The sequence below is a fragment of the Phalacrocorax aristotelis genome, chromosome 3 (assembly GCF_949628215.1).
Source record: "Phalacrocorax aristotelis chromosome 3, bGulAri2.1, whole genome shotgun sequence".
Classification (NCBI taxonomy): domain Eukaryota; kingdom Metazoa; phylum Chordata; class Aves; order Suliformes; family Phalacrocoracidae; genus Phalacrocorax; species Phalacrocorax aristotelis.
In genome coordinates, this window is record NC_134278.1 from 98,409,819 (window position 1) to 98,430,782 (window position 20,964).

General features: G+C 38.9%; 1 protein-coding gene across 2 annotated transcripts in view; it reads left to right on the plus strand.

Annotated features, from left to right (window-relative positions):
- Nucleotides 1-20,964, plus strand: part of FBXO11 (F-box protein 11) — a 77,604-nt gene that overhangs the window by 55,253 nt on the left and 1,387 nt on the right. For both annotated transcript variants that reach the window (XM_075088656.1, XM_075088657.1), the window contains exons 10-22: nucleotides 3,458-3,564; nucleotides 3,646-3,783; nucleotides 13,829-14,046; nucleotides 14,363-14,448; nucleotides 14,531-14,625; nucleotides 15,702-15,824; nucleotides 15,930-16,015; nucleotides 16,381-16,457; nucleotides 16,565-16,708; nucleotides 17,626-17,736; nucleotides 18,892-18,999; nucleotides 20,333-20,441; nucleotides 20,846-20,944. In XM_075088656.1, coding sequence (XP_074944757.1) covers nucleotides 3,458-3,564; nucleotides 3,646-3,783; nucleotides 13,829-14,046; nucleotides 14,363-14,448; nucleotides 14,531-14,625; nucleotides 15,702-15,824; nucleotides 15,930-16,015; nucleotides 16,381-16,457; nucleotides 16,565-16,708; nucleotides 17,626-17,736; nucleotides 18,892-18,999; nucleotides 20,333-20,441; nucleotides 20,846-20,944 — 1,501 coding nt within the window. The remainder of the gene's footprint in view (nucleotides 1-3,457; nucleotides 3,565-3,645; nucleotides 3,784-13,828; nucleotides 14,047-14,362; nucleotides 14,449-14,530; nucleotides 14,626-15,701; nucleotides 15,825-15,929; nucleotides 16,016-16,380; nucleotides 16,458-16,564; nucleotides 16,709-17,625; nucleotides 17,737-18,891; nucleotides 19,000-20,332; nucleotides 20,442-20,845; nucleotides 20,945-20,964) is intronic.

A 20,964-nucleotide genomic window follows, 5' to 3' on the forward strand; every position in this document is an offset into this window, starting at 1 on the left:
TGTGTAGGCTGTACTATCATAACTTATGGATTATTGATTTTTATTGACTTTTTTAATCCTACCAAGCCTTGCTGTAACCTACTTGGGAAGTACTGAGCATGTGTAAAAAGGGAGGAAGAATGGCAGTCTGCCAGAGAAGGCATTTACTGTTTCCAAGTCAATGACATCTCTGAAATATGGATCCATAAGCATTCAAAATATCTTTCCTACACATGCTTGATACACTTTCTGTAGATTTCCTAATGGCATTAAAGCATATTTCTACATTATGTCGTATGTAAAGTTCTTAATGTATGTAATATGTAAAGATGGGAGCTATGTAAGTGCAAGTGATTTAAGCTGGAGGTCTCTTGCTGCCAGTCCAAAGCATCTTTGAAATACTTTTAAATAAAGTTTAAATGGCAAGATCCTGAGTCTAGAGGTTCTATTGCATCCATTGTAGAGGAAATCAGTATTAGTCCTCACCCTGATAGATAAAAGTAGTGGATGGCAATGTGCCTTTTCTAAGTATTGCTTAAGTGTGTGCAATCGTTATATTCTGAGTAAACAAAATAAAGCCTAAACCAGTAATACATGTGCTTGGTACTCTTAAAAGGACTGATTTCACACAATCAATAATGAAGTCCAGTGAAGTGAGTCAGAAGAAAGATTGCATTCATTTAAATAAGCAAAGTGTGATAGAGGTATGCTTTTAGAACATCATACTAGCTTCCCAAAAATCCACAGTACCTTGGTGTCACCAAAAGAGGTGGAGGAAAGGGTAGTGAAAGCAATTATGAAATACAAGAAATGAAGCAGTTATTAGCAATTAAATAGGAAACTAGGAATTGTAGGAAACTGTGGGAATACCCCCCAAAATACAAACACTCCAACAAAATACCCCCCATCCCTCCAAATGTACTTGATAAACAAGATATAACACCTGCCTAGAAGAGAGTGCTTTTGTCTTGACTTAAGGAACAAAGGGAGTTTTAGCAGTGATGCTGATCCATCATAGAATGGAAGAATTTGAATGGCAAAGTGTTGTGTAATTTTTGTTCCATATTTAATGAGAATAGGCAGGAATGATAAATGTGCTCATACCCTAGAGGGATAATGAAATATGTTCCACTCTTGACAGTAACCGTGGATGAGGTTAAACAGCTGTAAAAATAGACATTCTAAAATCATGCAGGAGTTTAAAAAGAGCTGGCCAAGAAATCTGGGCTCCTATTATGTATCAACAGTAACTTGAAACCTGGGTGAGATGCTGTATATCCCAGGGGGGTGGGAGCAGCATGGTGGAGACTAAATAGGATGAAATATGGCAAGTAGTACTGCCTATTGATCCTGGGTAGAATAACGATACAGTAAATGCAGGGGTTTGGTCACGCAAGAATTTAAAATTCATGATTGAAGTAAATTAATGTGTATTTACAGAAAGTTATAATGGTTGCATCACACTATTAGCATTTTTGATTACTTTCTTTGACTGAAAGAAGGTAGCAATCCTCATATAATTACATAGATCCTTGAAATATATTTGACTTCAACATCTAGTGCCTTAAAACATTAGAATATTAGTATTGTCAGAGCACACATTAAAAAGATGAGAAATAACTTCCCAGGTAATTACAGATGGCTTTTTTGTGGCTATTTCAAAGATGACTTCTTGACTTTGAGCCACTTCATCAATGACTTGCAGAGAAGAAATAAAATGCATATTGATGAGACTTGTAGACAATGAAGACTTAAGATATTATAAAGAACCAGGAAGATGGGTTGCTAGGCCCTTTTTGGAAGGCGGGCTCTCAAACCATATTCACCTCAGTGTGGACAGTTGTGAAGTTACACACACCACTTGCTTTTGTTCCTAGTTTTAAGTGATAAATCTCTCTCCTAAGAAGCTGGATTCCTGGGAAAAGCTTAAAGACTCCGGGTGGGTAAACAGCTAAATATGAGCCCTCGTGTAGCTGAGTGGCCAAAAGAACTGATGTGAACCTTAGTTATACCTGTGGGAACATTGAGCAGAAGTAGAGACTGTGTTATGCCTCTGCTTAGTCCTGCTTCAGAAGAAAGTGCTCTTTTCCTGGTGACCATAGCAACATGTTGAAAATTTAGAAACAGTTCAATGAAAAGTCCTAAAAGATAAATCAGTTGTAATGAAAAGTACACTGACTGCAATTTGTTACTTTATCAAGGAGAAGGCTGAAGGAGTAAATTGCTTTCACTAAATACATGTATGCATTGGGTATGGCGTACACTGTTATAGAGACGCAGTAACTGGGTGCTAAAGCTGGAGGAATTCAGATGAGTAATTGAAGTGTAAATTAACAGGGTAACAACTCTGTAACCAGCTAACAAGCTTTATGGTGGTTTCTCAGTTCTTGGAAATACTCAAAATTAAATATGTTTCTAAAAGATACAGGCTGAAGTTCCTGCTACTAGAATTGCAGGAATTACTTCAGAGAATTATTATAGCCTGTATTATTCATAAGATCAGACTAGACAATCAAAATAATTTCTTTAGTATTTAAAAAAAGGCTCTGTAAATGAGTTTATGAATTATTAAAGTATAGTCTTTGTGGTAGTATGCTAGAAAGTAATAGGAAAACTTAATAACAGAGCATCTACTGGCTTGCTTATTTAGTGACGTTTAATTGCGGGGAAGGTGTGCATTACGTAGGCCAGATACCCTGAGATGAGGTCTTACCTTCCTGAAATCACTGTGACATGCTGTTGATTTTTAGTGGCTGCAGAATACCATGTTTTCGTACTTCGTGGAATTCAGGGAATTGAGCTGAGCTGATGAAGTCCTGAGCAGTTTTGAATCCTAGTTGCCTGGAAAGAGTTTGTTTTCTGGGTAATCGTACCATGGCTGAAATTATCCAAGATGCTGCAGCAAGGAGCTCTGTAATTCAGCTGGGAAGAGACCTGCTGGTTTCTGATGTGTAGTTCTGTACTTGAGATTGTGCTGTTTGTCTCCTGCTCATCTTTAGTTAGACAGTGTGTCTTTGTACGCTACAAAATTATTACTTGTTTGGGCTCTTTGAAGTACTGGGGTATGAAAGTTTAAAGGGAAGTAAAACAAGGCAGTAATTAGCCTAGAATTTTATTATATTTCTGTTGTCCTTTGTCTGTTGTGAACAGTCAATATACAGGGGCCTAACGAGGGGAAATAAATGAGTGAGAACTTTCATAAGCATGAGTTATTATATAAACTGTTGTCTATTCTGGCAATCATACGCGGCTGCATAACCTTGGCAGAGTGATTTTAAAGCAACTCCTACCTTGGTTTTTTGCATCTGCAAAATGACATGAGTGTTTTTCTGCCTGTGGCTTGCAATGCTTTGGCACTGTGCACGCCAAATCTTTTTTAAATACCAGTTCACACTAACTTTTCTTGCAAAAGCACTGCCAGACTATTTATAAATACACTATGCTTTGAAGCTATGGTAACTGTACTGTTTTCTTCCAGTTGGCTCTGCAGTATGTGTTAGTGGCCAGGGAGCTTGTCCTACTATTAAACACTGTAACATCAGCGACTGTGAAAATGTTGGACTTTATATTACAGACCATGCACAGGTATTTTTTTGATATCAATTTCTGTAATAAAATTGTTTACTCTTCTGGATTCCTATCTTAATTTACATTTTTATTTCCCAGGGAATATATGAGGACAATGAGATCTCCAATAATGCGTTAGCAGGGATTTGGGTCAAAAACCATGGAAATCCCATTATCAGACGGAATCACATTCACCATGGACGTGATGTTGGCGTTTTCACTTTTGACCATGGCATGGTAACGTATATGTTTTCTTCTAAAGAAAGAAATAGAGGTGTTGGATAGCTAAAGTCTTCAAATTTTGCCAGTCATTGAAGAAATACTAAAAAAACACTCATGCTTTTTACATGTGAACAGATACTTTAAAATATGCCTACTGTTTTTCTGTTGTCCTTCAGTGGGCAACTTCACTTTAAAGACAATTTTAGCTGAAAGAGGTTTAAGCAAGCTTTTAGCAGTTGATTGGCAGCCTGTTACATTGAATTATGTTGCAGTGACAAAATAGCTCTTGAAATAGGATGTAAATGGTAAGCTTACATTTACACTATACTTCATTCTTTTTCCTTTGAAATGGAACAAAAAATAAGGTGCTGGGAGATTTAAAAATGAAATAAAATGCTCTGTGGAGATTTCATCAGTCTTATTTTAACATTAAGTCTCTGAAGCAGGGTATGTACAACCTCTCTGGGGAGAGGACTTTTCTAGCATGGAGTTAGTTGTGGAATTTTAACACAAATTTGTTTCAGAATTCAGGTCGTCCTTTATAAAAACATCTGTTTCTGTGGGATGAAGGTGATAACTTCCACGTACGTGTAAAGTAGTGAGTAATGAGTTTGCATAGCCCTTGAAATAATCAGAATGGATTTTGCCACTGAAATAAAACATGATTATTTGCTGACTTGTTTTAGTAAAATATTCTACATGTCTTCCAAACAGTGGCAAATCATTGTTTTCCCTGCTTGAATGACAAAGTCCCGATTCCCCTGACCCAGCTGGCAAAATGAGCAGTTTTCTTGTAGTCACTCTTAAAACAGCAGATCTTTAAGGATGCTTTCAATAGAGTGCAAGAGCTCTCCATCCCCAGGTGCAAGAAATCAGGAAAGGAAGGCAAGAGACTGGCATGGCTGAGTTGAGACATGCTGGTCAAACTGAAGGGTGAGAAGGAACTGCACAGGTAGTGGAAGTGGGGACAGGTATCCTGGGAAGAGTATAGGGATGCTGTACAGTTGTGTAGGGATGGGGTCAGGAAGGCCAAGGCATGGGTGGACCTGAACCTGGCAAGGGATGCAAAGAATAAGAAGTGCTTCAACAGGTATGTCAACCAGAAAAGGAAGGTCAAAGAAAGAGTACCCTCTGTGATAAGCAAGACTGGCAAACCGGTAACAGCAGAAGAGGAGGAGGCTGAGGTACTCAACAACCTCTTTGCCTCGGTCTTTGCTGGCAGCCTCCCTTCTCACACCTCTCAAGTGGATGGACCGGAAGACAGGGACTGGGGGAGTGAAGTCCCTTCCACTCTAAGAGAAGATAGGGTTCATAACCATGTGAGGAACCTGAACCTACATTAGGTCTATGGGACTCGATGAGATGCATCCCAGAGTCCTGAGGGAATTGACTGCTGTAGTTGCCAAGTCACTCTCCATATGATACTTGAAAAGTCATAGCAGTCAGGTGAAGTGGAAACAGGAAAATGGGAAGTGTTGCACCCGTTTTTAAAAAGGGTAGAAAGGAGGACCCTGGGAACTACTGACCTGTCAGCCTCACCTCTGTGCCTGGGAAGATCATGGAACAGATCCTCCCAGAAGCTATGCAAAGGAATGTGGAGGACAGGGAGGTGATTTGAGAGAGCCAGCATGATTCCACCAAGGGCAAGTCCTGCTTGACCAACCTGGTGGCCTTCTGTGATGGACTGACTACATCAGTGGACAAGGGAAGAGTAACAGATGTCAGCTATCTGGACTTTTGTAAGGCTTTTGATGTGGTCACCCACAACATCTTTCCCTCTAAATTGGCAAGATATGGATTTGATGGGTAGACTCCTCAATGGATGAGGAATTGGTTGGATGGTCGCATCCTGAGGATAGTGGTCAATGGCTCAGTGTCCAGATGGAGGTCGGTGACAAGTGGTGTCCCACAGGGGTCTGTACTGGGACTGGTACTATTTAATATCTTCATCAATGACATAGTGGGATTGAGTGTACCCTCAGCAAGTTTGCAGACAACACCAAGCTGAGCAGCAAGTCAGCTGGCAGCTCAAGAAGTGGCCCTGTGTGAATGTCATGAAATTCAACAGGCCAAGTGCAAGGTCCTGAAGCTGGGTCAGGGCAAGCCCTGGTATCAATACAGGCTGGGGGATGAAGAGATTGAGAGCAGGCCTGTGGAGAAGGACTCGGGGGTAGAAAAGCTGGATGTGAGCTGGCAACGTGCGCTTGCAGCCCAGAAGGCCAGTTGTGTCTTGGACTGCATCAAAAGAAGTGTGGCCAGAAGGTCGAGGGAGGTGATTCTCCCACCCTACTGTATGCTGGTGAGACCCCACCTGGAGTGCTGTGTGCAGCTCTGGAGCCCTCAGTACAGGAAAGACATGGAACTATTGGAGTGGGTCCAGAGGAGGGCTGGAGCACCTCTTCTGTGAAGAAAGGCTGAAAGAGTTTGAGTTGTTCAGCCTGGACAAGAGAAGGCTGTGGGGGAGACTTTACTGCGGCCTTTCAGTACTTAAAGGGGACCTATGGAAAGATGGGGACAGACTTTTTAGCAGGGCCTGTTGCAATAGGACAAGGGGTGTAATGGCTTTAAACTAAAAGAGGGTATTAGGTTAGGTATAAGGAAAAACTTTTTACAATGACGGTGGTAAAATACTGGAAGAGGTTGTCCAGAGAGGTGGTAGATGCCTCATCACTGGAAACATTCAAGGTCAGGTTGGATGGGGCTATGAGCAACCTGATCTAGTCAGAGATGTCCCTGCTCACTGCAGGGGGGTTGGACTAGATGACCTTTAATGGTCCCTTCCAACCCAAACCATTCTGATTCTATGAAAATTACTCATGTCAAAAGTACAAAATGTGATCAGAGTATGGTAAACTAAATAAGGCATACTGAGGTTAATACTGCTCGCTCTTAGATCGAGTGTAATGTTCAAAACCAACATGTTTTCAGATTCCCTCTTGCCTTCACAAGGATACTACAGAACTTGATTATCTTGCTGTAGGCATTGGATACTGCAGGACATGGATTGCCTATAACTTCGGTGATAGGGAATGATAAACTAAACAGTTGCTTTGGGAGCTGCAGTTTTAAAGGTGCTGTAGATAAATGGGAACCTCTTCTCTGGTGCTGTGCTGCTGCTGTAATGAAAACCTCACTGTAACAGACTTGATTTCAGAATGCTGCTGAAGAGCAAGGTTAGTCAAACCAGCACACGTTTCACCTAATCTGGGGTAGTAGGGTATATTCCCCTCCATACATTTTGTTCCTAGCCTTACTACCTGACACACATCTTGCCTAGCTATGACTAAATATGTTAGGCCTGTTCTTTGTCAAGACCACCATAATTAGACCTGATATGTCATATCCACGGATGTTCTTCATAAGTAAATGTCTTTTATCATAAAAATAGTAGTTTTGCTGGTAGATCTTATTTAGTCCCTGAGAAAGATGAAAAAATACTTGGAAAAAATGCAAATATTAGACACTAATGGCTTTGACTAGCTGGGAAAGATGAGTCCCAAATCACACTTTTGCAGACATAGCTGGGGTGTAGGCTTGGACCTCTGTTTTCTCATTTGTTTTCTGTCTTCTGACCTTTGGACCCACTGTTCCTTCTGTATCCCTCATGTATTTCATCTTGGTGTCACACACCCCCACCCCCCGTTTTAGTATGTTCAGAGATGTAACTACAGTAGACATTCATTTTTAACTTTGACTCATTCCATGCTCGCTCCAAGGAAACTATAGTCTAGCATTTTAAAGTAATCTTATTCCTAAATAAAATGTTTATTAACTCAAGTACTAAATTGCTTCAGCTTTCCTACTGAACTTTTACATGAGGATTTTCTGTGCTGTGTGTTATGTGTTGCAGGGCTGTTGGCTAGGTCTCAGATACCTCTTGAATAAAATAATCTCTTGTAATAAGGCATGTCTTTGGGGAAATAAATTTCCATAATTTTGATGAATGATTAATGCAATTATAGCTAATACGTAATACAGAAGGCTTTCAGGAAGAAAAAGACATGTAGTTTTATCATGGATTAGAGGAAGAAGAGAAGCAGTTGGGTTTTGAAAGGTCAATATTTTGATCCCTGACTGGGTGTTTTTAGGCTCACTAAATGGTGGATCTTTTTTTCCCCTTTGTTAAGATATCTTCCTTCCCTTGTAAGTACTGTTCTATTGCTTTAGTTCTAACCCAAATCTGATAGGGTTCTTGATGAGTGTTGGCAGTCTGAAAACAGCATTAACAAAATCCACTGTGGATAGAACCGAGTGAGGCCTTTCTCCTTTCCGCCCTAGCTGCTGGGGAGGTAGGGGTAAAGGAGCAATGCAGTACTAATTGTAGCTGTTTGATCTGCAGTTTCTTGGTTTTAGTAGAAGGTAAACAGGTCACAGAGTGCTGTTATTTTTGTTGCCGGCATAAAATAATCTTGCTAGTGGAAGGTCAAATGTGGTGGGATTTTTCTGTTAGGTGCCTCTTCTCCACTCTCTTGGTTACATCCTAAGGAGCATATTTGCTCTTTGTTGGGCAAGTTCATAACAGCTCAGAAGAATGCCCTTCCAGCAGTCTTCTGACAGATTTCTGTACGTCATTTTATATTCTCTGGAGATGTAGTTGTTTGGCCATTTTGCAAAGAGTGGTGGCAAACTTAAGATGTTATGTCTTTGGTTTATATTATCTCATTGTTTGGACGCTGCCACTGCCTCATTTAAGCTGCGTTAACATATTGTATAAGCACTTCTAATCCGCTTCAGTAGATGCATATATCCATGCATCCCTCTAAGACTTAAGCGGGCTCGGAAACATGTAATGAAGTGATTTTGGCTATAGAAAAGCTGGTAAAGCAGAGTGCTTCAGTAAATCCTGGAGGGGAGATGTCTATATGTAGACCTGAGGGTTAATTGTAAAGTCTTGGCTAGGAGCTGCTTCTTGTTTAATTACGGAAGTATAAATATTAAATATGAGTACTGAAATATTAAAAAAATGTAAAAGCCAGACTGGACTCAGTTAATTTTAAATAAAAGTGTATTCGATCTGTTTTCCTATTGGGGGAATACCTGTTCCAATGCTGTGATCAGTGTGATATCACAAGCAAAATGGAATAGAAATAAATTTTTACATTTTGTTTAAAGGAAACATTAGCATGTTAAAGAGAACATGTGAGTAGTATTTATTTCAACTGCAAATATTATTGAAATCTTCCTTAGTCAAACTCCTTTGAAAGATCTCCTCCCTGCCCCACTTCCATCTCAGTCTGCTTTTGGCAATGTCCTCTGTTTTGTATCATGCTAGTGATAGAGTTGCTGAAATACCATCGCTGGCAATGTTTACATACTCTTGAAGTGACATGGTATCTTTCAGATACAAATTGTACATACCTAAACAAATTAATGGTTTTTCTATGTTCACTTCTCATTTCATATCTGTTATTTTTGGGTTGTTTTTTTTTTTTCATTGCTTGTGATAGTGAAGTGGGATAAGTACATTCCAGCGCTGAATTCCTACCCTACACGTTGTTTTCCTGTGGGTTTCTGTGCTGGAGTGCAGGCTCTGAAAGGTTCAAGAGTGCTTTGTTTTTCAGTTTCATGCTCTCAAGACTGTTCTTTGTGTTTTGATACTTGTAGAAATTTAACCTCTTCTAAACTGGCAGTATTCTGACATTTGCCTTAGTGCTTGTGCCAAATGTTTAACAAGCAGGCATTAAAAATGCAGCATGGCATTGGCAGCCCTCCGTGTCTTACGTTGACCTCTCTTGCCAGTTGCCTCAGAAGAGTTACCAGACGTTTGTCATAAATTGTATTTAATAGTTGTATGCAAACAGAGAAGTTCCGATTTACTCTAAGAATGAGCATAATTTTATAGTTTAAAGTTGAGATCTAGGTCTAACAGTCTTCATTTTTCACTTCTTCCAAGTGAGAAATGTAGCACTATTGCTTGGGTTTTTTTTCTTTTTGATGGAAGAAAAGTATAATAGCGTGTGTCTAAGTTGGGTGATGGTGGCTAGTTGGCAGCTCAGTCTTTTAAATACTACAAATCAGATAATTTTAAAGAAGACCGTGTACAAAGTCCAAAAAATATAAATGAAGCTTATGCTAGTTTCTATACAGGCCACGTAAAAACTCAGGCTTTTGCTGCAATAGCAAATTTTTCCTATGCACTGAAAATAGTTTGTTTTGAGTCTTGAATGTGGTTTTCTTTATTGCTGCATTTGGATTTTTGTAAAATCCACCAAGTCTCAAATAAAGACCATTCCAGGCTTTGGGACGCAAATTTTTATAAACATATTTTTTATGCTATTTAATTAAGTTGATACAGATACACTTTAGTAGTTTATTTCTTTCTGTCTTGGCCTCCTGGGGTTTTTTTCTTACCCTGTTGGGAATACAAGTGTCACTAAATATATAGGAAGTGTTACAGTTTGCACAATTCTCTCTTTTATTTTTCTTTTTTTCCCTTTTTTAAATACCTGTATTATTCAAACAACAACATGAAATACCTCTGTGTTTCTGTAATGTTGTAATCTTTGAGACAGAGAAAGAAAAATAGCCCTTGTAAAGATACATGGGAAAAAAATTCCTCTAAGAAAAGCACTGAACAAAACCCCATCAGTTACAAGTTTTAACCTTCATGCATTTCAAAGCAGTTAGACTAGATAAAATGCAGAAAGAAGAAAAAAATCCAAGTTCAGCTAGTGAGTTAGTCTTGATGTAAAGTCGTCTGAGCTTGTCCAGCTGCGCAGGAACCCTGCTTTGTCATGACATCAACCTTTCATACACATAGTGTGTGGAAACATAAACATTACCATTACTGCGGTGTTTGTCTGTTCGTGATTACTTTCTCTGTTCAGATCTTAACAGGGTGCAGCGCCGTGTTCTTGCCCACACTTTCTGTCACTCTAGCTGTCATCTTATTGCCCACAGCTAATGCTTTGACTGGTATGTTAAAGACATTTGATGTACAGAGCTACTTCTAATATTTAGGATTTTTCAAGCAGAAAGCTACTGCTAAGGTATTTTGAGTCTCCTTACACATGGTATTTTTGTGTAAGATTGTATTTGTTTTTCCATGTGCATCCCTTACTCCTTCTTCCTTATTAATCACGGGCCTGTTTTTCTTACTAAGCAATCCCAGCACTGCCAGGTGCTGTGTCCTCCAGGTTCTTCTGCTGCTAGTGATCTTTTCTGGTTATAATTCATCAACAAAACACAAGTAAAATACCCAGCACACTTGAAAATCATTCTTAGGAGGTGGAGGCAATATAATGCTTGCAATCCCTCCATGTGGAGGAGGAGTATTGACCTTCCTGACCTTACTAGCCACCTGGCAGGGTCTCTGTAAAGGATCTGAGCTTGAGCTTCCTGACAGCTGGATGGAGCTTAAGAGCTGCAGGTTGGGCAGCCCGTGTGTGCTGTTTAAGTGGTATGAAAGGAACAGGCTGTTTCTAATGGTGTTACTGGTTATACCTGGAGTGGGCAGTAAGTTCTGGGTTTGCAAACAGTATTAGTGGGCCCTATGGATAATAGATCATTCAACTACATACTTAAAAACAAAATTTCCTTGGTATATCTTTGTTAACAAAATATTTGTTAACTTTCCAAGGAGAAAATGTCTGAACCCATATGTGATTTCTTGGGATCCAGAAGTTCATCGCTTTAAAATAAAAGGGAAGACATCTTTGAGAGGATATAGTTCAAAGGCACAACACCTTTTGAAGGGGAGTGGCTGTGGTGGCTGGGAAAGATACCAGGGGTTGCCTGGGGGCATCTTAAAGACTGAGTTAAGTTTAGCCCTTCTCCCTAGGAGGTGAATTTTGGGCCAAAATTGTTGTTGGTTTCAACAGAACGGCATTGGAAATGGGCAGTCTGGGAATAAGGTGGTCGCTCAGGACTGTGGAAGAGCACTCTTCTGAAGAACAGCAATTCTATTGGTTTAACTGAATTCAGTTTAATAATCATGCACAAAGGTGCAAGCACAGAAATACACTGGCTTTAAACCACATCAGCTCCAAGTCACCAGTTCAGCTTAAGGTGACTCTGCTTGAGGTGGACTGGACTTTTTAATGCAGTTTCTCTTTATGAATATTGAATGATATAGGATCTTACCTAGCAGAAAGCCTTGACTTTCTGACCCAGCAGTCAGCCTTACAAAGGAATCTGAGATACAGTTGTGGGTTGTTTTTTTTCTTCTCTCCCTTTTGAGGAGCACTTATTTGAGGCTTACAGCAAATTCTGTTTCTTCTGAATCAGCAGCCCTACTTCTTTTGAGAAGGTAGAACTTTAGATTCCCGTTAGTGTGTAGCTTCCTTGAGAACTCTGAAAACACCTTGACTCACTCTGAGGAAATCTAATCGTAAGTCCTTGAAAAAAAGTATTGAGAATATTTACATAGAGTAGGCTTTTCCCATTTGACTTCTTTATTTGTCACCCAGAGGGGCCTGGGGGGCCAAGCTGTGCACACTGATAGTACTTTTTTGGAGAATGGTTAATCAATGCAGTGCCTTTACTGGCTGCAATCCTCAAAGTAGGGAGAAGTGCATGCTGTTTTGATTTTCTTGTTGAACTGTATGAATTTCTGATTTTTGTAATCAAAATATGTTTGAAGTCCCTTAGCAATTCACAGCACATAAGTAATACAACAGTGAAACAGAGTGTTCTCTACTTAGGTTGGCAGTAACCTGAGTAATTTCCGTGTGGTAGGTAGTAGAAACTCCAAGACTGAGGTGTTCCTGGCAGTAGGTCATGTGAGTACAAACACAGAATCCAGTTACACTCAGCGGTAGGAGGAATTGTGATTTTTGTAGCTCACAAGCAGAACAAGTCTCACAATTGGAGAGACTGAGTAACTAACTTAAGTGGCTACAGGAAAAATAGTATTTGGACGAGGTGCCTATGAGGGTGACAGGTCAGTGAAAGTCAGGCCCCTTTCCTTTTGGGTCAGAGGTTTTATCTATATACGTGTTATTAGTTCATTAAACAGGTAATCTTTTGCGTGATGATGACTGATACTGCTAAAACTATAGCTGGAATATAGATTGTTTATACTATAGGTGGCTTTGCAGAGCACAGACACAGACATTTAGGAGAAAAGAACTAAGATTGGTTCACATCGTTGTCTTTCAATCATGCATTCTTGGATGTAAGGGACATTGCAGTTTTAGTTGGTCGTCAGCAGCTGAGTACTGCTCTGAATGTTATGTACTCTGGTTTTAGTCTTGTCCTCTGCGGCTGCCCGCTGGAGATGGTCTGGGTAAAAGAAATCATTGGACAGAAAACAACCGTTTGCCAGATGAATTTTCAGACAGATTAGTTCATCGTGCTGCTACACAAGTGCTTGTTGGCATAGCAGAAGGAGCATGCCTGGGATGGCTTTGTGGAATGTCTTCCCCTTCCCCCCTCTCTCCCCAGCTATGCTGTTTGTAAAGCATGTGTTTAAATACAGTTTTGTTGTAGGCCTACTTCTACTATTACAGTGTTGAAATGGAAGTGTACACCATTTAAAAAAGGGGAGGGGGAAATATGTTTGCTGGCTGGCTGCTGAGACCAATCCAGCCCTGGAAAAATTACTCATTTCCCACATCCATATGTATGTATTCTGACGAGTTATTTCAAAGAAATTTAGGATACTTCTTCATAAATAAACTGTATTCTTACAAAATATATATGGTTCTGGATCTGAAAACAAGTTAAGTGGTCTTCTCCATAGCACTGTCCTTTTTATATTGGACCTGTGGGCTTTATGGCCTTTGAAAGGAGTCTGATCCTTGGGAGCTGCTAAGGAAACCTGATACTCATTCTTCTTCGAGGTGCTAAATCCAGAGTTGCCGTTTTTTCTTGGTATTCTGTGGCAAGTAATAAATAGCAATGCAAACACAGTGTCTTTGAAACAGTATTTTACTTTGGGGGGAAAAAAATTGTATAGTGGCAGTTGCTGTTTTAATTAGCTGTATATGTACTTATATATTGTCAATTTTGGTACTGTTCCCTTTTAAATGAGGATTGTATTTAGAGGGGAGGCAGGGGAGGGAATAGCCTTCATTTTAAAATGGACTTTTACAGGAAACTGCATGTTTTGTGTCTTAAGGGTTATTTTGAAAGCTGCAACATACATAGAAACAGGATAGCAGGTTTTGAAGTGAAAGCGTATGCCAATCCTACAGTAGTTCGATGTGAAATCCATCATGGCCAGACTGGAGGAATCTATGTTCATGAAAAAGGAAGAGGACAATTCATAGAGAACAAAATCTATGCAAACAATTTTGCAGGTGTTTGGATTACCTCAAACAGCGACCCAACAATAAGGTATTGTTTTCCTCATTGATACTTCACCACTTGGAAAAGGAGATTTGATGGGGATGGGAAGGTGCAATTTTATTTCATTTATTTATAATGATCTATAAATGCTCCTGTATGTGTAAAAACGAAATTGCTGTCTGTGTTTGGTTGAACTGCATTTTTAATTTGCCTGTATACTTGGAAGTATGTATTTCTCAAAGCAACAGAGAACATAAATTCTGTTTTAAATGTGAATGTTGTACAGTCCTAGACACTACATACATGTATAGTATTTCACAGTGTATTATTATGATTTCATAATGTGAATATTTTTCTTTCTTAGGGGCAATGCAATTTTTAATGGGAATCAAGGTGGTGTTTACATCTTTGGCGATGGAAGAGGCCTTATTGAAGGAAATGACATTTATGGTAAGCTAATTTGCTTATTGCATGTTGAATTCTGAGAAGAATGAGTATGTTAAGTTGTATTAAATAACATTTTTGTTAACAGGTAATGCATTAGCAGGAATACAGATTCGAACAAACAGCTGTCCGATAGTTCGACACAACAAGATTCATGATGGTCAACACGGTGGAATTTACGTGGTAAGTATTACCTACAAACAGACATACAAACTTGTTTGCTGATCATATAAACCTTGGAAAAGGGTACTCTATGTAAAATGTTTGATTGTACTTAAAATGACTGAATTTGTTAAGTTATAAACTAGGTTAGTTGTGATAAACTGAAGCTGGTGCTGATATTTACAAGATGAAGGCTCTTATGAATGTCACTAAATTATTTTTATTACAGAGTAAAAAAACTTAAAATGGGATAGATGACAGAATTTCACCATTTCTTGGTTAAAAGCTTTTTAAAGGCTTCATTTTCACAGCAGTTTGTCATTATTTTAAAAAATTAGAAATCTGTTCAGCTTTTTTGGAGTTTAATGTGTTTACTGCTAACCTCAGAAAATAACTTTTTTCCGCCTTCAGGATGATATACATTGCAATTGCTGTACGGTCATGTATTGTAAAAATGAGGAATAAAGTGCAATTTCCAGCGTGTGCCAGGGCTCTGCTAATTGAACTGAAAGAGCTGTCAGGTTCCCTTAAGCAATATCAGATTTTGAGAAATATTTCTGTATCTTTCTGCCAAAAGTTACCTAAGGTTCAGCTAATGCTGCAAGCATGCAGCTTCATCTGTTCATTCTGTAAATCTAACCAGAACAGCTTACCCTGACCAAGGATACTATTGATTTACTTTGAAGAACAAACACATGGTAAAGATAGTTACCTTAAGAGCCATGCCATTTTTTTGGTCTGTTGGGTGGACAGGGCTGGGTGTAGGTTTAAGTGCCAGGTGCCACAGCTTTCATCTGATTGCATGGCTCCAGGGAGGTACCTCGTCCTTCAACAGCTATTGGAGATCTGCAAATACTACTGCAGAGCCTTGAAATATTATGATTTACATGCAGAGTGTTCTTTGTTTCATGGCAAACATTCAAAATAATGAGGTACTGTTCTTTAAAAAAAATTTAAAAAGTAAAAATATGTATTCAAATAGAAAAGAATTACTTTGCTACAGTAAAGAAACCATGCTGGGGAGGGATGGGTACAGCCAGAAAAACAGTACTGGCAGTTTGCAGGTTTTCTCAACTCTTAAATTGTCTTGTATTTAGCATGAAAAAGGACAAGGTGTGATTGAGGAAAACGAAGTTTACAGCAATACTTTGGCTGGAGTCTGGGTGACAACAGGGAGCACTCCAGTCTTGAGGAGAAACAGAATACACAGTGGGAAACAGGTGAGTTTTGCTCTGTGGTTACAAGGCAGCCATAGAGAAGAAAATTCTTCTGTGGTTTTATACTTCATTATTTTGGAACTAATCTTTTTATTCTCAATGTGTTAGGTTGGAGTTTATTTTTATGACAATGGACATGGTGTGTTAGAAGACAATGACATCTATAATCACATGTACTCAGGAGTTCAGATAAGGTAACATGTATTCTGATTTTATCTCAAAACAGATGTAGCTTGTTTTGTGCTCTCTTGTGTCTTTTTAACTATTCTTGTCACTTTGTTTCTAAAAATAACTTCTTTTGAAATCTAATATGTCTGAATATCCTTGGCTTTAATGTAAAAGAAAGTAATTACTAATACTGCCTGGATATTGACTAGAATGTGTGGCCCTTGAAGACTGTAAAGCTAAAATATGTTTGCATGTTTGGAAATAACCGTATTTTAGTAAGATTTTTAAGCAGTGAGATCTACAGGGCACTTCTGTAGAGGCATTTGCAACATTTAGCCTTGGGAGATAGTAAACGGTTTTAAATGACTTTTTTGCTTATGGTTCTCTCTAGAACTGGAAGCAACCCCAAAATTAGACGCAACAAGATCTGGGGTGGTCAGAATGGTGGTATTCTTGTCTATAATTCTGGTAGGTTTGTTTCTCGTGTTTATCCAGAATTGTTTGTTCTGCAATATAATCTCTTTGCATTTATTATCCTTTCTGATTTTTTTTTTCCACCCTTCTTTCAATTATAGGGCTTGGATTTATAGAAGACAATGAAATTTTTGATAATGCGATGGCTGGTGTATGGATTAAAACAGACAGTAATCCTACACTAAGAAGAAACAAAATCCATGATGGAAGAGATGGGGGCATCTGTATATTTAATGGTGGAAGAGGTAGGGTTTTTTTCCCTTAACCAGAATATTCAGTATATGCCAGTAAGAGTTTCATTTTGGATTAAGCAGTGTCCTTTTTAAACTGCTATTTAGAAATGTAGCTCTTGTCTTCTGAAGTAATAAAATAGTTGTATCAAACATACACTGAATGCTTTTTTAGCCTTAATTACCTCAGTAATACTGAAATCTGTGGGAGGCAGAGAGGTAATTAGTCTCAACCAAGACGACTGTTAGATTGCTGCTTAGGACAGTCCTTTTATCCCATCTGCCTTTGTGAGCTTTCCCATTTGACTGAAAGATAGTATTGAATTCTAGTAATGTAGCCAAAATCATGCGTTGAACAGTTCAGGCTCTGCCAGTGTCAAAGATTTAGAGGAAAAGAAGACAGATCTTTTGTATACTTGTAAACTTAGAAGTAGTCCTCCTCTGAAATCCCGACTGTTGCATGCCTGATATCAGCTTCTGATATTTTGTAGATCATCACTTGTTGTAAGTGAGTTTAAGTGAAGCATTTTAAAGTAATCCTGTCCTGCAATAACAAAAATGCAAGTTAAGCTTTGCTTTGGCAGGCTGCTCGTTTTAGAAGACAAAACCAGAAAAATGTTAGAAAAATTGAAAAAAATGTGGAAAGTGAAAAGACTTAGTGTTTCCTCAAAAGTAAAACTGAGTTTTCTGTAACGGTGCATGTGATCCCAAATTCTATTCTGAATACTGAAAAAATACACATACACGATTATACAGTGAGAATTACTTTAAACTTGTATCACTAACTTCAGTGCTGTTGGTGGGTATTCTGCAAATGAAAGGAATTAATTAGCAGGATGATGATACATGAAATCTTCTGAAAATGTTTCAGAGTGGTTACAGGTAGGGAAATGCTAACAAGCTCAAATGTTGTGTTTGTTGGTTTGTCATAGGTCTTCTGGAAGAGAATGATATCTTCAGGAATGCTCAAGCTGGTGTTCTGATCAGCACCAATAGCCACCCTGTGCTAAGGAAAAATCGAATATTTGATGGATTTGCTGCAGGTTTGTGTTGTTGAAATCAGATTTTGCAGTGTTAGAGCTTAGAGTAAGCTCTTCACAAAGCTAACTCTGAGTTTCTTTACCCCACAGCATTTAGATGTTTTAACAGAGATGGGGATATCCTTCAGTGTATTCTAGATACCATTTGAGAATTCAGAATTGTAGCCAGAATGTCTTTACAGCAGTCTCCGCAATTACTAGTGTGTTGAGAAACAACGTATATTCTGCCTTCTCATTTTTCTGTAAAATACTTTTTAATTATTTGCTTTTAGGAGTAATTGATAAAGTTGTCTAGGACGTATTTATAGTTGATCTGCTGGATGCTGGTTGGAATCTCTTATCACTGCTTTAATACCTAGTAAACAAAGCAAACACACATCTTAGAGACTTGAATTGCATCTCAAGTTCAACTTTCTCACTCCCCAAACTTGAAAAATTAAGATGAGCATTTCTTACTCCAAAAGGGATGAAAACGTTTAATAGTGATTTTTGTGCAATTTGCTGTTTAATGATCACAGTTCCATACATCTTGCATTCCATTCCATTGCAACTAAAATTGCATTCTTGAGTTTTCTCCCATCTTTCTTTCAGAAGAACCAAGTTTTCTGAGAAGAGCCTCTAAAGGTGTTGTTTCAGTGTGGTGGGGGGGAAGGATAGGTTGCTGTCAAGAGCAGTCCTGGACAAATGACTTGGAAGACATGGGTTACTGATAAAAGCTAAGATTTAAAGAAATGAATTTTAGGTGCCTCTCTTGAGAACTCTTTTTAAAAGATATTTTAAAAAGGGTAAGGTATGTGCACAAGAACTTTCAAATATACATGAAGATGACAGCTTTAAGCACGCAAAAATATATGGAAATTTATGATCATAGTACTGTTTTTACTCTCTGATAAACTAGTAGTGTATTGTTACTACTAGAAACCATGCAGGCCAGCTGTAGCTCTCTGAAAGGATTCAACAGAAGTATTTGAAGCTCAGTTTTATAGCAAGTTACAGTGCCATTTCTAGCTATGTCATTTTCCTTTTTACCCCAGAGTTTATGATGGTTTAAAAAAAACGGACGAACTATAGATCATGAGAGAGGTACAAATGTACAGTCACTAAGGATTTAACTTTCCCACTTTCTTTTCTCTTCTTTGTTCCCCTGACGCAATAAAGGTATTGAAATAACAAATCATGCAACTGCGACATTAGAAGGCAATCAGATTTTCAACAACCGCTTTGGAGGTTTATTTCTAGCATCTGGTGTCAATGTCACAATGAAAGGTGAGCCTGAGCCCTCGTTGGTTGTTCACTTTGCATTTTTTTTATTTGGTGCTGGGTTTGGGGTTTGTTTTGCCATATTTTCCATTTTTGGCTCAGATTTGGTACCACCTTAAGCTGAGTTGTAACTAAGAGTTTCAGCTGAAGGTAGATCAGCTTGGCTCATTATCTTAGATTTTTAGACAGCCAGACACTTTCAAAGGTAACTTAAGGTTTTCCTGCCATATTAAAACTCTGTTGTTAGCTCTTCTGTCCCACAATCGTTTCTGAACTGGTTACTGGTCTTTGGCCCATCTTAAATTCTAATTCTAAGTTAGTATAATGGAAAGTCTTTTGTCACATGTCTGAAAAAAAGTGCCCAGTTAAGAATCATGCCTCACTTGGCTTTTAGGATCTAAAAGCGTGACTGTTCACAGTCCCATGTCACTTTTTCCAGAAAACAGGAACAGCTTACATACATAAAATTCCCATGTATAGTGGGGAAGCACGCATGAGACAAGATCCTCTTGGCGCAGGTTGGAGTGATTGATTAAATGCCAGACAGCTCCAGGAGATTATTCTAGAAGAGGTTCAGTTTGCAGAATTTGTACCTGCTTGGCTGTACTTGTTACGCCTTTTCCTGTATATTCTTTACACCGCTTAAAACTGAAGCTCTGCTTCCCTGCTTCGCAGCTCCTGGGCTTACTGACTGAGTCAGTCAGTGCTGTAATGGTACTGGGGGAGCAGACGAAACTAGTTTCAGATGTGCTTTGGGACTTGACAGAAGATCTAGTAGCTGAATAACGGAGAGGATTGTCAAATTCACTATGCCTTGGACACACCTTTTAAATGCTGGAGGTGGTCAGGCCTAATTCCCACTTCCGTTGGGTTGGAAAGTGCCTTAAACTCCCCTGGGGGAAGAGCCATGCTCTTCTGCTTTCTCAGGGATGTGTAGAAGTCATTATGGGAGGCAGAAGGCTTTCACACATTTCGGTTTCAGACTTCTCAACAGAAAACTTAAGCCTGATAGGAAGGTTTGTTTCTCTAACCGTTTATTCACAAACCAGTTCACAAGGAGTATTTAAATGAAGGCTGATCAGGTATTTTATACAACATGTGCCAAGAGGAACAGTCTTCCTGGTCTGAGAAGTGCACTGCACTGTCTGGGTATCAGCCTTGTAATCTGGCATTGAGGATTTGTTATGCTTAAATGCCAAAACTAAAATGCAGGTGTAGAACTAACTGTTCCTAATGGGTGGGGGGGGAGGAAGCTTTGCTTTAGCATCTCAAGAAAAAAAAAATCATTGATCCAGATGTGTGTAGCTCTTGGCTGTTATTTTTTTTTCCCCCGCAATAGATAACAAAATCATGAACAATCAAGATGCCATAGAAAAAGCTGTCAGTAGAGGCCAGTGTTTATATAAGATATCAAGTTACACCAGCTATCCGATGCATGACTTCTACAGGTAACAGGTTCTTTTCTGTCACCTACAGTAAGGTTTTCAAATGGGCATGATTTCCGTTCTAGCAAGACTTCTGAAACAGTTTTCCCATGTCTGTTAACACACAAATGTGTGGCCTTCCTTAACTGCAAGAGGATTAAACAAGTTCCCATTGTCTTGTATTTACTGTGAGCTTGAGGAAAATGCATTGTTGTGAATGTGAGCCTAAGGGATTACATGGCAGAACTGCTTTTTCAAAACAAATGACCAAAATTATGGCATGAAACCCAAGTTTGTGTAAAATTCTCAAGTTTTACAGTCCTGTGCACATCCTCTCTTTAGTGCTGTTCTATCCCTATGCCCCCCCGAGCACTTTACTCAGATCATCGGGTTTTGATTCATGCCTAATCTGCTGTGTTTTGCTTCAGATGTCACACCTGTAACACCACAGACCGTAATGCCATATGTGTGAACTGCATTAAGAAGTGCCATCAAGGACATGACGTAGAATTCATTAGACATGATAGGTATGTTTCAAGAGAGTAAG